General features: G+C 43.4%; 2 protein-coding genes across 2 annotated transcripts in view; both read left to right on the top strand.

Moving 5' to 3' along the window:
• The window catches only part of Lsg1 (large 60S subunit nuclear export GTPase 1), a 30,571-nt gene extending 21,581 nt beyond the window's left edge, over nucleotides 1-8,990 (top strand). The window contains exons 9-13 of the mRNA XM_013019305.1: nucleotides 820-829; nucleotides 2,653-2,781; nucleotides 4,581-4,660; nucleotides 7,325-7,498; nucleotides 8,443-8,990. Coding sequence (XP_012874759.1) covers nucleotides 820-829; nucleotides 2,653-2,781; nucleotides 4,581-4,660; nucleotides 7,325-7,498; nucleotides 8,443-8,622 — 573 coding nt within the window. The 3' untranslated portion in view covers nucleotides 8,623-8,990. The remainder of the gene's footprint in view (nucleotides 1-819; nucleotides 830-2,652; nucleotides 2,782-4,580; nucleotides 4,661-7,324; nucleotides 7,499-8,442) is intronic.
• A 4,243-nt stretch (nucleotides 8,991-13,233) lies between these two features.
• Tmem44 (transmembrane protein 44) overlaps nucleotides 13,234-13,541 on the top strand; it is a 38,498-nt gene continuing 38,190 nt past the window's right edge. The window contains exon 1 of the mRNA XM_013019304.1: nucleotides 13,234-13,517. Within this exon, the coding sequence (XP_012874758.1) occupies nucleotides 13,234-13,517 (284 nt within the window). The remainder of the gene's footprint in view (nucleotides 13,518-13,541) is intronic.

The raw sequence follows: 13,541 nt of genomic DNA, 5'->3' as shown, positions 1-13,541 counted from the left end.
AGCTCTTCAGCTCAAGGCGATAGCTCTACCACTTGAGCTACAGCGCCACTTCCTGATAGTACTTTTTTATGCTGGTCCTAGGGCTTGAACTCAGGACCTGGGTGCTGTCCCTGAGTTTTCTGCTTAAGCCATAGCTCCCCTTCTGGTCTGTTGGTACTTAATTGGAGATAAAAGTGTCATGCACTGACTTTCCTGCCCCAGGTGACTTTGAACCATGATCCTCAGATCTTAATCTCCTGAGTAGCTAGGATTACAGGCGTGAGCCATCAGCACCTGGCCAGTACTGATAATTTACCAATATGGAATCTCAAAATTCTTGTGACCTACACAAACTTATAATGAGCTTATCATCAGGATTTTTTTTAATTTGAACTGTCTCTTGACTTCAGCAGTATAGTTTCTGTAAGTGGGAAAGCCCAAGCCTCACATTCTCTTCCCTCAGTTGCAAACCTGTATAATACTGTCATTAGGTACTGATGCTTGAACTCAGGACCTAGTATTGCCTCTTATCTTTTCCACTCAAGGCCTAATACTCTACCACTTGAAACCCAGCTCCACTTATGGCTTTTAGATAATTAATTAGAGATAAGTCTTAGGGACTTTCTTGCCCCAGCTGACTTTGAATCATGATCCTCAGAGCTCAGCCTCCTGACTAGCTAGGATTATAGGCATGAGCCACCATGAGTGCCATTTGACTTTAGAGTGACATTGGAAAACTTGCTAACCTTTAAATAATTTCCCCTTTATATAATGCTAACCTTACAGTTGATTGTATTTACTTACAATTAACGCGTATAGGTTGCTTGTGTACTTTTCCAGCATTTACTCGGTAATATTTAATGCTTAAAAATAACCCAGGCGCCAGTGGCTCATGCCTGTAATCCTAGCTACTCAGGAGGCTGAGATCTGAGGATCACGGTTCAAAGCCAGCCCAGGCAGAAAAGTCCGTGAGACTCTTATCTCCAATAAACCACCAGAAAACCACTGTGGCTCAAGTGGTAGAGCCCTCACCTTGAGCTGAAGAGTGCAGGGACAGTGCCCAGGCCCAGAGTTCAAGCCCCACGACCAACAAAAAAAAAAAAAAACCATGAGGAAGGCATTGCTATCATTCCCAATTTCTTATACCTGAGGAACCTGACACAGAAAACTAGTACCTGACAGCTAGTAAGTAAGTAGATTAGGACTCTTAGCTGAAGCATAGAGGTAGTAGTGCCTGGTTATCCTAGATGAAGAAGCACTCAGGGTAGACCTGTTAGAGCCTTGGCAGCATCTACGACTTTAGCCTACTTGGAAGTAAACAGTCATACTGTTTTGTGCATATGCTTATAGAAGACATAAAACTCTGAAACTGGCATACTAGCCTGTTGGCTTATGAAGAAGGTAAAATTCTAGAACCCACACATCACTTGACGCGATCCTTCGTGGCTTGTTGTTTACTCCCAGTATGTTTTGGGGGGGTTTTGTTTATTTTTCTGTAAGAATTGGTGAGTAGGAATTAGTTTATCCAGGCTAAACAATATTACTAAAAGGAAATACTAAATGACTGTTTAAAATAATGCACTACTTCTACATGTAGTAGCCTGGGTAAATCTCAAAATATTGAAGTTCTATTGTATATGTCATGTGTATGTGTATATATGCATATTCCATTTTTGGAAAAGTTTTGCCTCACAAAACATGATGCCCTGTACTGAGAGGTACCTATATGCCTAAAAGTGTGTGACGTGCACTGAAGGATGCACCACAAACTCTGCTTTCCTCTGTGTGAGAAAGAAACTGGTATCATGACTTAAAGGTTTAATTTTTAAATAAAATTATGATAGGTGGTTTTGTTACTTTCATTAACAGGAGCCACAGATGTTCATGCTTTTCTGTTTTAAAAAGGTCTGTAAATTGGTTGGGAATGTGGCTTAATGGTAGAGTGCTTGCCTAGCATGCATGAAGCCCTGGGTTCGATTCCTAAGTACCAGATAAACAGAAAAGTCCAGAAGTTGCGCAGTGGCTCAAGTGGTAGAGCACTAGCCTTAAGTGAAAAGAAGCTCAGGGACAGTGCCTAGGCCGTGAGTTCAAGCCCCAGGACTGGCAAGAAAAAAAAGTTCTGTAAATAATCAGACATGTATTAAGTACTACTTCCTATAAGGCAGACATAGTTAGGTGACGTGAGGGTAATAGGCCTAAACCATGCAGGGCCTGTCTTTGAAGGAACATCATTCTGTGCAGTACATGGTAGCTCTGTGTGAACAACTGCTATAAGATAGAACCTTACTATTTATCCTTGATTGTGAAGATCAAGAGATGTTTTTATTATTTAAGAAATCATTTGGAAGCCAGATGCCAGTGGCTCATGCCTGTAAACCTAGCTACTCGGGAGACTGAGATCTGGAAGATTGAGGTTTGAAGCCAGCGTAGTCAGAAAAGTCTGAGAGACTCCATCACCAATTAACCCACAAGAAGCCAGGCTAGAGACATGGCTCAAGTAATAGAGTAAATAGCCAAGTGAGTAAGCTGAGAGAGTGAATGTGAGGCCTTGAATTCAAACCCAGTTTGGTGGGGAATGGGGACACACAATGACTAAATGATGTTTTTAGCAGCATGGTTCAGATGTCATGGGGAGGTAGTGAGTCAGTTCAAGAGAATGGATTCCTTGATGAGTTTACGTTTGCCAGAACATTCCAAGACGTGTTTTAGAAGCTACCTATGGTATTAGTATCATAAAACCTAGAGAAGACGAAGATCCTCATCGACCTCCAACCTCAGAAGAACTATTAACAGCTTATGGATGTGAGTTGTATGTTATTTTAAAACATGAGAAACAAATGTAGTTAACATAAATAGTAAGTTTGGAGGTAGGGTATCTTGTTTTAAACCCAGGGTAAACATGTGTTGTATACCCCTCAGCTATTTTATTTTGTAATAATAATATAAATGCTATTTTTTGATCTGGGGTCGTGCCCAAAATGGTAAAGTATATGTCACTTCCAGCTTTTTCTGAGTAGTTTATTGGAGAAAAGAGTCTCACGAACTTTGCTGCCTGGGCTGGCTTCAAAGTAGGATCCTCAGACCTCAGCCTCCTGAGTAGCTAGGATTACAGTTGTGAGCCACCAGTGCCTGACAATGTTAATAATCTTAATAAGGGGCTGGAAAAGTAGCTCAGTGGTAGAACGCTTGCCTTGCATGCATGAGGCCCTGGGTTCGATTCCTCAGCACCACATATGCAGAAAAAGCCACAAGTGGCGCTGTGGCTCAAGTGGTAGAGTGCTAGCCTTGAGCTGAAGAGCTGAGGGACAGCGTCCAGGCCCAGAGTTCAGGCCCCACGACTGGACCCAAAAAATAAATAAATAAAATAATCTTAATAAACCTTTTCCATTTGGTGTTTTACTTGGGAAGGCCTTTACCATCACCCAACGATAAAATTGTCTTCCTATATTATTTTTTCTTTTTTTTACATGCTTTTTATTGTAAAAATACTGTACAGAGGGGTTATTTAGCATTTAGATTTTTTTTTTTTGGTTGGTCATGGGGCCTGAACTCTGGGCCGGGGCGCTGTCCCTCAGCTCTTTAGCTCAAGGCTAGTGCCCTACCACTTGAGCCACAGCACCACTTCCAGCTTTTTTCTGCTTATGTGGTGCTGAGGAATCGAATCCAGAGCCTCATGCATACAAGGCAAGCACTCTACCATGGAGACCCTTATTACAGTGTGACACCCCATGCATGCACACACATACCCTTACTTCCAAAACTGCCTTGTATCCTTGCTGGCTCCACAGCTAGGGTATGCTGCAGGCCACCACAGTCCTTTCCTTCCTGGAGGCTTGAATTGTTGAAACCATGTGGTGGAATCTCTTGTTCACTTCTCTTACTCGGCACAGTCATGACAAAATTCACCTGTGTTGTATCTACCCATTGCTCGTTGTAAAATCAGCTCTTATAATGGGAAATACAACATTTTTTTTGAGAGATATTACAAATTAATTTTATTCAAGTATTAAGTTGTGTTAGGTATTTCATTTGCTGTGCTTTCAGTAATGGTAATTTTATTTTCTTTTTTTTCTAATAGTTCTTTGATTTTTTTTTTTGGGGGGGGGGGTCCAGTCATGGTGCCTGAACTCTGGGCCTGGGCGCTGTCCCTCAGCTCTTCAGCTCAAGGCTAGCGCTCTACCATTTGAGCCACAGCGCCACTTCTGGATTTTTTCTTTTTGCTTATGTGGTGCTGAGGAATCGAACCCAGGGCCTCAGGCATGCAAGTCAAGCGCTCTACCACTGAGCCACCTTCCCAGCCTTGGGAAATACAACATTCTTATTCTTATGAATATAATTAGCATTTAACTCGGTCAGTAGAACAAATGCCAAATACAAATCCTTTGGTCTCATTAAGCCAAAATGCAAAGAATCAGGGACAGGTCACTGGAACGATCCTAGTTTAGTTGGATCTTCAGAGCCAAGGTTGATGAGGGCTTTGAACTGTGATCCTCAGATCTCAGCCTCTTGAGTAGCTTAAGATTACAGGTGTGAACCCCCCCCCCCAGCATATGGCCTATAATCTTCTGATTGAAGTTTTGCACAATTCATTACTTTTGCAGGTATGCGAGGATTCATGACAGCACATGGACAGCCAGACCAGCCTCGATCTGCACGCTATATCCTAAAGGATTATGTCAAAGTGAGTGGATCTTCTTTATTACTCGCTTGAATAAGCATGTTTTCTTTTCCCAATTCTGTGTTCTTAGCTAAAACAACCTGTCAAGTTCTAAGGGGATTTTTTTTATTGAGATGAGGTTATAACTGGGATAGTTAAGTCAGCATCATGAAGAAGGGACTGATAGAATATTAGGAAAGGAAAGATGAACATTTCTGAACACCTGTAATTGCTGAGTTACTGATTTATGCATTTGATTATCCTGTCTGGCCTTTTGCTTTTTTCCATTTTAAGTATATTACCATAATTTCCTTACAATATAGCTATTTATATGCTTTCTTCCTATGCTTATCTAGCAGTAATAATAATAATAGCAAGTCACTGGGAGTATACTCTATGGCATGTACAGGCCTTGAGTTCAATCCATAACACCCCAAATAAAATAAAGTACAGTTCTAAGGTTGATATTGTTATTTTGCAAATGACGAGCCTGTGCTATTTTGGGTTTCCTCATGAGTAAAATGGAGAGTCACAGTACCTAGCTCATGAAATTATGGGAAATATGTGAACACATGGTCCTTTGTTTATGTTTAGTAACACCAAGCTCATGATTTTTGTTGTTGTTGTTTTTGTCGGTCATGGGGCTTGAATTCTGGGCCTGGGTGGTGTCCCTGAGCTCTTCAGCTCAAGGCGAGCACTCTACCACAGTGCCACTTCCTGTTTTGTGTACATAATAAACCCTGAAGAGTTGTTACATATCTAGTTTAGGTCTTTTCTAAATACCAGCTTTATAGTTTCCTAAGGAATAAACAGTTGTGGGGATTTGGCTTTATTCCTTCCTCAAAGTCACATGAGACTTCTTGGAACATAACAGTCAAAGTGAGCAGCCATTACTATTTTGATTTCAATTGAGAAAAACAGGAGTTAGCACTATTTATATGGTAAATCATTTATTCATTTACCTTTTATTTTTAACTGTGGGAGATGGAAAGATAAGCTTACATCACAGCTACAGTGACTCACACTTGTCATCCTAGCTACTGAAGAGGCTGAGATCTTGAGAATCAAAGTTCAAAGTCAGCCTGGGCAGATAAATCGGAGGGACTCTTCAGGTAACTACCAGAAAGCTGAAAGTGGAGCTGTGGCTCAAATTCTAGAGTGCCAGCCTTAAATGAAAAAGCCAAGCAAGAGCCTAAAGCCCTGGTATCAGAATAACAACAACAACAAAAAGCATCTACACAGTCTTTTGGGACAGCATCTCATTACATAGCCCAGGCTGACCTTGCACTTATGATCTCTCAGTTGCTAGAATGAGAGCATTCATCCCCACTCTTAGCCCTATAGGAACTACTTTGATTTATGCCCATTAGTACGGTCATAATTGCCATAAGTGTAATCATTGAAGTGCACCAAAGAACACTTAGCAGAAATGCAAACAAAATTAAAGGAACCCAGAGAAGAAAGATCTCGTCTCATCTTGGGCCTTGGAAAGAGTTAGGTCCCTAAAACACTTGAAGGGTCAGCATTAGTGTGTTAGTGTCTGAGTCTTTTTATTCAGTGAGCCAAAATTAAGCTTAATCAAAAAACAAATGTTGCTGTAAGTACATACTTTTTAAGCAAAAGTAGATTACAGAAAAGTAAACAGGCTCAGTGGGAGGTGGGGAGACCTAACAAGGATTAATGAGATAAATATTATAATTTGTTTGCATGTATAAAAAGTGAAGCCCGGTACCAATGGCTCACGCCTGACTGAGATCCAGGTTCAAAGCCAGCCCAGACAGGAAAGTCTGTGAAACTCTTATCTCCAGTAAACCACCAGAAAACCGGAAGTGGCACTCAAGTGGTAGAGCACTAGCCTTGAGCTGAAGAGCTGAGGGACAGCGCTCAGGCCCAGAGTTCAAGCCCCATGGCCGACAAAAAAAAAAAGTGAGGCACCAGTGACTCATACCTGTAATCCTAGCTACTCAGGGGGCTGAGATCTGAGGATCCCAGTTTGAAGCCAGCCCAGGTGGAAAAGTCCCCGTGAGACTCTTTTCTCCAATTAACCACTCAAAAACTGGAAGTGGTGCTATGCCTCAAGTGGTACAGAGCTGCCTTGAACACAAAGACACAGGAATAGCATCCAGGCCCTGAGTTCAAGTCTCACAACCAACAACAGCAAAAAAAAAAAAGGGCTAGGAATGTGGTTTAGTGGTAGAGTGCTTCCCTAGCATCCATGAAGCCCTGGGTTTAGTTCCTCAGTACCACATAAACAGAAAAATCCAGAAGTGGTGCTATGGCCCAAGTGGTAGAGTGCTAGCTTTGAGCAGAAGCTCAGGGACAGTGACCAGGCCCTGAGTTCAACCCCAGGATTGGGGAAAAGAAAAAAGAAAAAAAAAAAAAAAACAGAAAACAATGAAATCTGCTGAAAACGTTTTGAGAAGGGGGAATAGGGTAATGCTGAGTGATTGCTAGAGGGGATGAGGGTAATTGAGACTTGCTCTTTACATGTATGAAAATGTCACAATGAAACTCCCTTGTACAACAAATGTGTGCCAATAAAAATTTGAAAATTAAAAAAATCAGGAAAACCAGACACTCCCTCAGCATGTCGCTGACTGACATGCCTCCTCTGAGGGCCTTCCCTGAGCATGTGATGACACAATGGACGCTTAGGCTGCACTGCTCACCTCCATGTTGTCTCTGTAGGGTAAACTCCTGTACTGTCATCCTCCTCCCGGAAGAGATCCTGTGACATTCCAGCATCAACATCAGCGACTCCTGGAGAGTAGAATGAATGATGACGAGATAAAAATGCAGCCCAGGGGAAATAAAAAAGCAAAGCAGATTGAAAATGCAGTTGACAAGACTTTTTTCCATCAAGTGAGTTTTAAAATTACTTTAACTTTGATTTCCACATGTTCTTTGTAATAGTGAAAAGTAAGATATTCATGTACTATAAACAATATTTAAGCTTGCACATGCACATACCCTTTTTGGGTTTCTGAGGCAGTTTCTCTATATACCCTCAGCTGGTCTCAAATGAAAACTCAAATTGTTTCCTGCCTCAGCTGCCTGAGTGCTAGGAATAGAGGTGTGCACCTGTACTGACAGCTCTATACACACCTTCTAAAACAAGCTTCTCAGTAGCTGATAGTACATTTTCAGAGTTGTGTGGCCATCACTATGACCATAGTATAATACTAACACTTTACTATTATACAAAAGTTGTGAGATATCGCTTTACACTTAATATTGGGTTAATTTTTTTCTAACTAAATTTATATTTTTTAGAGTCATTGTTTTATGTGGGTTGAAAAATTTGAATTTTGATATTAAGATAGAGCTGTCTATGGGGCTGGGAAGGTGGCTCAGCGGTAGAGCTCTTCCTTTGCATGCATGAGGCCCTGGGTTCGATTCCTCAGCACCACATAAGCAGAAGAAAGCCGGAAGTGGCGCTATGGCTCAAGTGGTAGAGTGCTAACCTTGAGCTGAAGAGCTGAGGGACAGCGCCCAGGTCCAGAGTTCAGGCCCCACAACTGGACCCAAAAAAAAAAAAAGAGCTGTCTAGAAAACAGCTGGTATTTTGAGTCTAGATGACTGAAGATGGCTTTTGAAACTAGGAGACTTAAATGAAGTAGTCAAGGGTAGAGGGAAAAGAGACGAATTGAAGACAAGCTGTGGGGAGAGAAGGAGGATCTGTCCTCCAGGAAAGGGTAGTCCACTGAGCGCTCATGTTCATCCTGACGCAATTCAGACAGTACTGTGCATATCCCTTAAAGCACGTGGCCTGCTGGCATCTCAAGTCATGTCCTCTTGTTTCCCAGGAGAATGTCAGAGCTTTGACCAAGGGAGTCCAGGCAGTGATGGGTTATAAGCCTGGGAGTGGCCTGGTGACTCCAGCTACTGTGAGCGCTGAGAATGGGGCTGGGAAGCCCTGGAAAAAACATGGCAACAAAAATAAAAAAGAAAAGAGTCGTAGACTCTACAAGCACCTGGACATGTGAACATGGGCAGCAGCAGAAACGGCACCTCCACAGTGCAGATAAGACAGACTGCTGGTCTCCTGCGGAACACATCCATAGCCCTGGAGTGCAAGGTGCTCGTGGGGAGCGCAGTGGCTTCTCACAGTTGACATCCAGCCTGGGCAGCTCCTCAAAACACCAACCTTGACTACAGTTGTCACCACAGAGCCCCAGAAACCTAGTCCTGTTGGAGGCTAAAGATGAATCATGTGGCTTTGTTCCTGTAAACATGCACACAAATGCATACCAACTTGTGAGTCAGGGGAATGTTTTTGAAAAGATAATAACATTCAATTGCCACTAACTGATGTTCTCATTGGTTTAAGTAAATAAACTGCCATTTGCACATAGTGTATACCTTTAATCATGTTCATTTGCTAAAACAGGAATTTTATTTTCTTTCATGGATGTTTATTATATAACAGGAATTTTAGATGGATTCTTTTAAGCACATTGTTTGGATTTATTCTCAACCACACACACACACACAAAACACAGAGTCAATACAGCCCTTCAATTGCAGAGGGCTGGGGGCAGGCATGGGTCGTGTTTAAAATCCCTGAGAACATTGCCTTCCATGTTAGGACTCATTGGGTTCATTCTACATGTCCCACAGAAGATCCCAATGGAAGTAATAGAAGTAAACCCCAGCTGCCCACATCAACACCATCTCATTAAAGCCTCCATCATTTTTCTCTCTTCCCTTTATCCCTCTTCTACCTCCCTTTAATTTCCTGGGGTTGGCTCCCTAGTAAAATGACTGAACAGAAGTCCTTGCTTAGAGTCTGAGGAACTCAAACCAGGCCATCGTGATGGGGGATTTCTATTTTTGCCTTGCCATTTTTATTTTCACATCTACCATGAATGTCTTTCATTAAGCACTCTTGATTTTCTTTTGAGGATTGCCACCCTCACTGCAGTCTGTACTATAGACAAAGGAATTAATCATTATCGTTATCACTTCCCAGCATTTTATTATGAGCAATACACCACTCTTTTAATGTAGAACCTGCCATATATCTGTCATCTGTTTACGTTCAGGAAATTAGAAAGATGTCCTTGTTAGGAATCAATAGCCACGTGTATTTTAATGGGGGTAAACTGGAAATCTTATAAGCTAGAAATCTATTAAGTAATATCCTATTTTAACAGATCTGAAGTGAGAAAATAAAAGTTTTCCTGTTAATATCCAATGGCTGCATGTTAGGCACACTGTATCCAGATGAGGGTGAAGAGGACACAGGGCAGGGAAGGTTTTGTTCTCCAGGGACTGTCCTGTATGAAGAGAAAACAATTTTGTACATTCTGTGAGCAACTGGCAACGTACATTTTTAAGATGTGCAGCAGCCAGGCATTTGTGACTCGTACCTATTCAGGATGCTGAGATCTGAAGATCAAGATTAGATGTCAACCCCAGGCAGACAAATCCCCAAGAGCAAAGAGCTAGAAGTAGAAATGTGGCTCAAGTGCTAAAGCAAACCTAGTATGTGTAAGGCCTTGAGTTCAAACCCCAGTACACCAAAATAAGGGGGAGGGGAGCAAGGACAAAATCTTTTTGTTTTTTTAATCATTTCTGTTTGCAGAGTGGACACAGCCCTTTAAGTAATGTATTGTCAGACCTGGACAGGAAACTGCCCCAGCAAGGTGCCTTACAGAAGGGAAAGCTCCTGCAGGCCTTGCAAGTTGTTTAGCCCAACCCTTCTTCAAAGGACAATGCCTGAGGCCCTGCAGCTGCCCTGGCCAACAGGAAATGCTATGAGCTGTGATGTGGCCCACTGCCCAGCAGGACAAGTACTATGTCCTCTTACTAGGTTTTCTTTTCTGTGGACTGAACTGTGGCCAAAAGCCCATGATCCTTAGCTCCCAGTCAGTTGCCGGCTCTGAGGATCCGGGAATAGGAGCTAGAAGAATCTGGAAGGGGCCCATGGGGAGGAGTTGTTTAGAATACATGTTCTAAGTGTTCTGCACAGGATTTGGATTCTTCACAACCTGGTCTCTGTCTCCTCCCTGTACTGCAGTACCTCTGCTGCTGTTTTGCCAAGAGGGCCCCGCACTGTACCCCAATCACATCTGCAAAGAGCAGAAAAAGAAAGCCCACAGCCCACATTCTACTCAACTCGTTTTTCTTCAAATCATCATGACCACGGACTGCCAGCAGCCACTCCACCATGTCTCCATCTCTAACCCTGTGCTTCCCACAAGACTCCTCCAGGAAATTAGAGAACACGGTGTAAGAGGCTGAATGATGGCTCCCTAATGTATGGATTCCTAATCTCTGCAACCCTCAGGTGCTAATTTATGTAGGAAAAGGATCTTTGTAGTGTGATGAGGTTAGGGAACTCAAAATGGAACATGATCCTGGTTATCTGAGGGACACTACAAAACACAGGCAGAGGGAGATTAGACACTCACAAGTGGAGAAGGTGATGAGACCAGGAACATGATCCTGGTTATCTGAGGGACACTACAAAACACAGGCAGAGGGAGATTAGACACTCACAAGTGGAGAAGGTGATGAGACCACAAAGGCTGAGATCAGACTCTCAGACCTGGTGCTAGTGGCTCATACCTGTAACCCTAGCTACTCAGGAGGCTGAGATTTCAGGATTGTGGGTCCAGACATGTGTCTCCAATTAAACAGCAAAAAAGCAGGAAGTGGAACTGAGGCTTAAATGAGTGCTAGCTCTTAGCACAAAAGCTCAGGAACAGTGCCTAGACCATGAGTTCAAGCCCTAGTTCCAACACAAAAACAAAACAAAAGCACATTAATTGTGGACCTGGGAAGGTGGCTCAATGGTAGAGCGCTTGAAGCCTTGCATGCCTGAGGCCCTGGGTTCGATTCCTCAGCACCACATAAGCAAAAAGGAAAAAAAAAGACGCAAGTGGTGCTGTGGCTCAAGTGGTAGAGCGCTAGACTTGAGCTGAAGAGCTGAGGGACAGCGCCCAGGCCCAGAGTGCAGGCCCCATGACCGGACCCCCCCCCCAAAAAAAAAGCACATTAATTGATTTCTCACAGTTTCTGAAAGCTGGGAGGTCCAAGGCCCTAGGATTTTGGTATCTGGTAAGAGCCTGCTTTCTGGATCATAACTGTCAAGTCCTTGCTGTGTCCTCCACCCTCATGACTTTGTTACCTTCTAACAGGCCCATCTTCGGATGACTTTGTTATCTTCTAACAGGCCCATCTTCAGATGCCATCAAATTGGTATGGAGCTTCCAACACAAGGTGCAAACATTCAGACCAGAGCAATACCTGAAACACTGTATAGTGTTTCATTCTCCAGTTATAACTTTTTTAAAAAATGAATAAACCTGCCACAAAGTGTTCTTCAGTTTGCAAACCTAGCTATTTAGGAGGTATAGTTTTAGTTCAATGCCAGCCTAAGCATAAAATTTCATGAGACTCCAACCAATGATTGTGAGCACACACACCTGCACACAAACTACAGAAAAAAAGGATAAGCAAAAGTGTGATTTGATTTTTTTTGGGGGGTCCAATTGTGGGGCCTGAACTCGGCCTGGGTGCTGTCCCTCAGCTCTTCAGCTCAAGGCTAGCGCTCTACCACTGGAGCCACAGCGCCACTTCCGGCTTTTTTCTTTTTGCTTATGTGGTGCTAAGGCATGCAAGGCAAGCGCTCTACCACTGAGCCACCTTCCCAGCCCCCCAAAATGTTATTTTTGTTATAAAACATTTCTGGGACTGGAAGTGTTGCTTAAGTAACAGTACTAGCCTTGTAATTGCAGGCTCTGAGGTCAATCTCAGGCCTTGAATTCAATCCTTGCAAAAATAAGTAAACAATATTATTATTCAGTCATAAAAGAGAATGGAGTAGAATTGGAGAATGGCAAGTGGTAGAGTGCCTTCCTAGCAAGTTCAAAGCCAAATTCAAAAGTCCAAGAGCCAACAAAGAGGGAGCTGGGGGAGAGAGAAAGCAAGAAAGAGAGAGGGGAAAGGAGGGAAAGAAAGGGAAGAAAAAAAGAAAGAAAGAAAGGAGAGAGAGAGGGACGGGGGAGGGAAAGAAAGAAAGAAAAATAACAGAAGAAAGATGCAAGCTTGGTAAATCTTAGAAGCAATATGTTAAGTGCAAGAAGCAAGTCACAGATCGTTCGCCTGCTGGATGATTCCATGCATACAGAATCGGTCATGGAAGCAGAAGGTTAAATTCATGATTTCCAGGGCTGGGAGAGTGGAGGACAAATAGAGTGTAACTACTAATGCCTGGGGGCTCGGTGCGGGAGTGATGGAAGTATTCACTGAATAGTTCACCTTAAACAGGAAATGTTTATGGTATCTCAGGTTTTTCATATTTATTCATTTATTTGTGATGCTGAGGGTGGGGTCCTGGGCCTCCTGCTTTCTGTGCAAGTGGTCTACCCAACAGCTATTTCCTCAGACCATGAAGCTGATAGACAGACAGATGATAGATTTGTTAAAGCAAAATGATATCCATGCCCTATTTTAAGCACACTTAATTCAATACGGAAAATTTTAAATATATGGTAATAGTTTTTGAGAACACCGGCTTTGTGTGCTGAATTGGTGGCAATGTGGCTGGCTGGGAGTGGGTGCGTTCCAAAACCCGCTCCTTGGCGGGGATGACGTCTCTCCGGATAGCAGCTTCAGAAAAGAGGGAGGCGAGAAGGACGACCCGCTCCCCGGCCCCTCTGCGCCCTTTCCTGGTCTCTCATTCTCCTTGTTGTGCACTGCGCACCCCTGGGCGCCCAACGCCCCAGCCCTCGGCCGCGCTGCTGTGCGCGCTGTCTGGCTCTGGAAGTGGGGTGACTTTGGTGCCGGGACACCGTACCTTCCTTACAGGGACCGGCGAGGCGCGTGTCCTCGGGGGAGCCCGACGGCTGCCCGCTCCCAAGGACCGCCAAGGGTCTCGCGGACTCCCCCGCGCCGC

This window comes from Dipodomys ordii, unplaced genomic scaffold, assembly GCF_000151885.1.
Source record: "Dipodomys ordii isolate 6190 unplaced genomic scaffold, Dord_2.0 Scaffold45, whole genome shotgun sequence".
Lineage (NCBI taxonomy): Eukaryota > Metazoa > Chordata > Mammalia > Rodentia > Heteromyidae > Dipodomys > Dipodomys ordii.
Note: the sequence above shows the minus strand (reverse complement) of the source record. Positions and strands in the feature narration are given on the sequence as shown.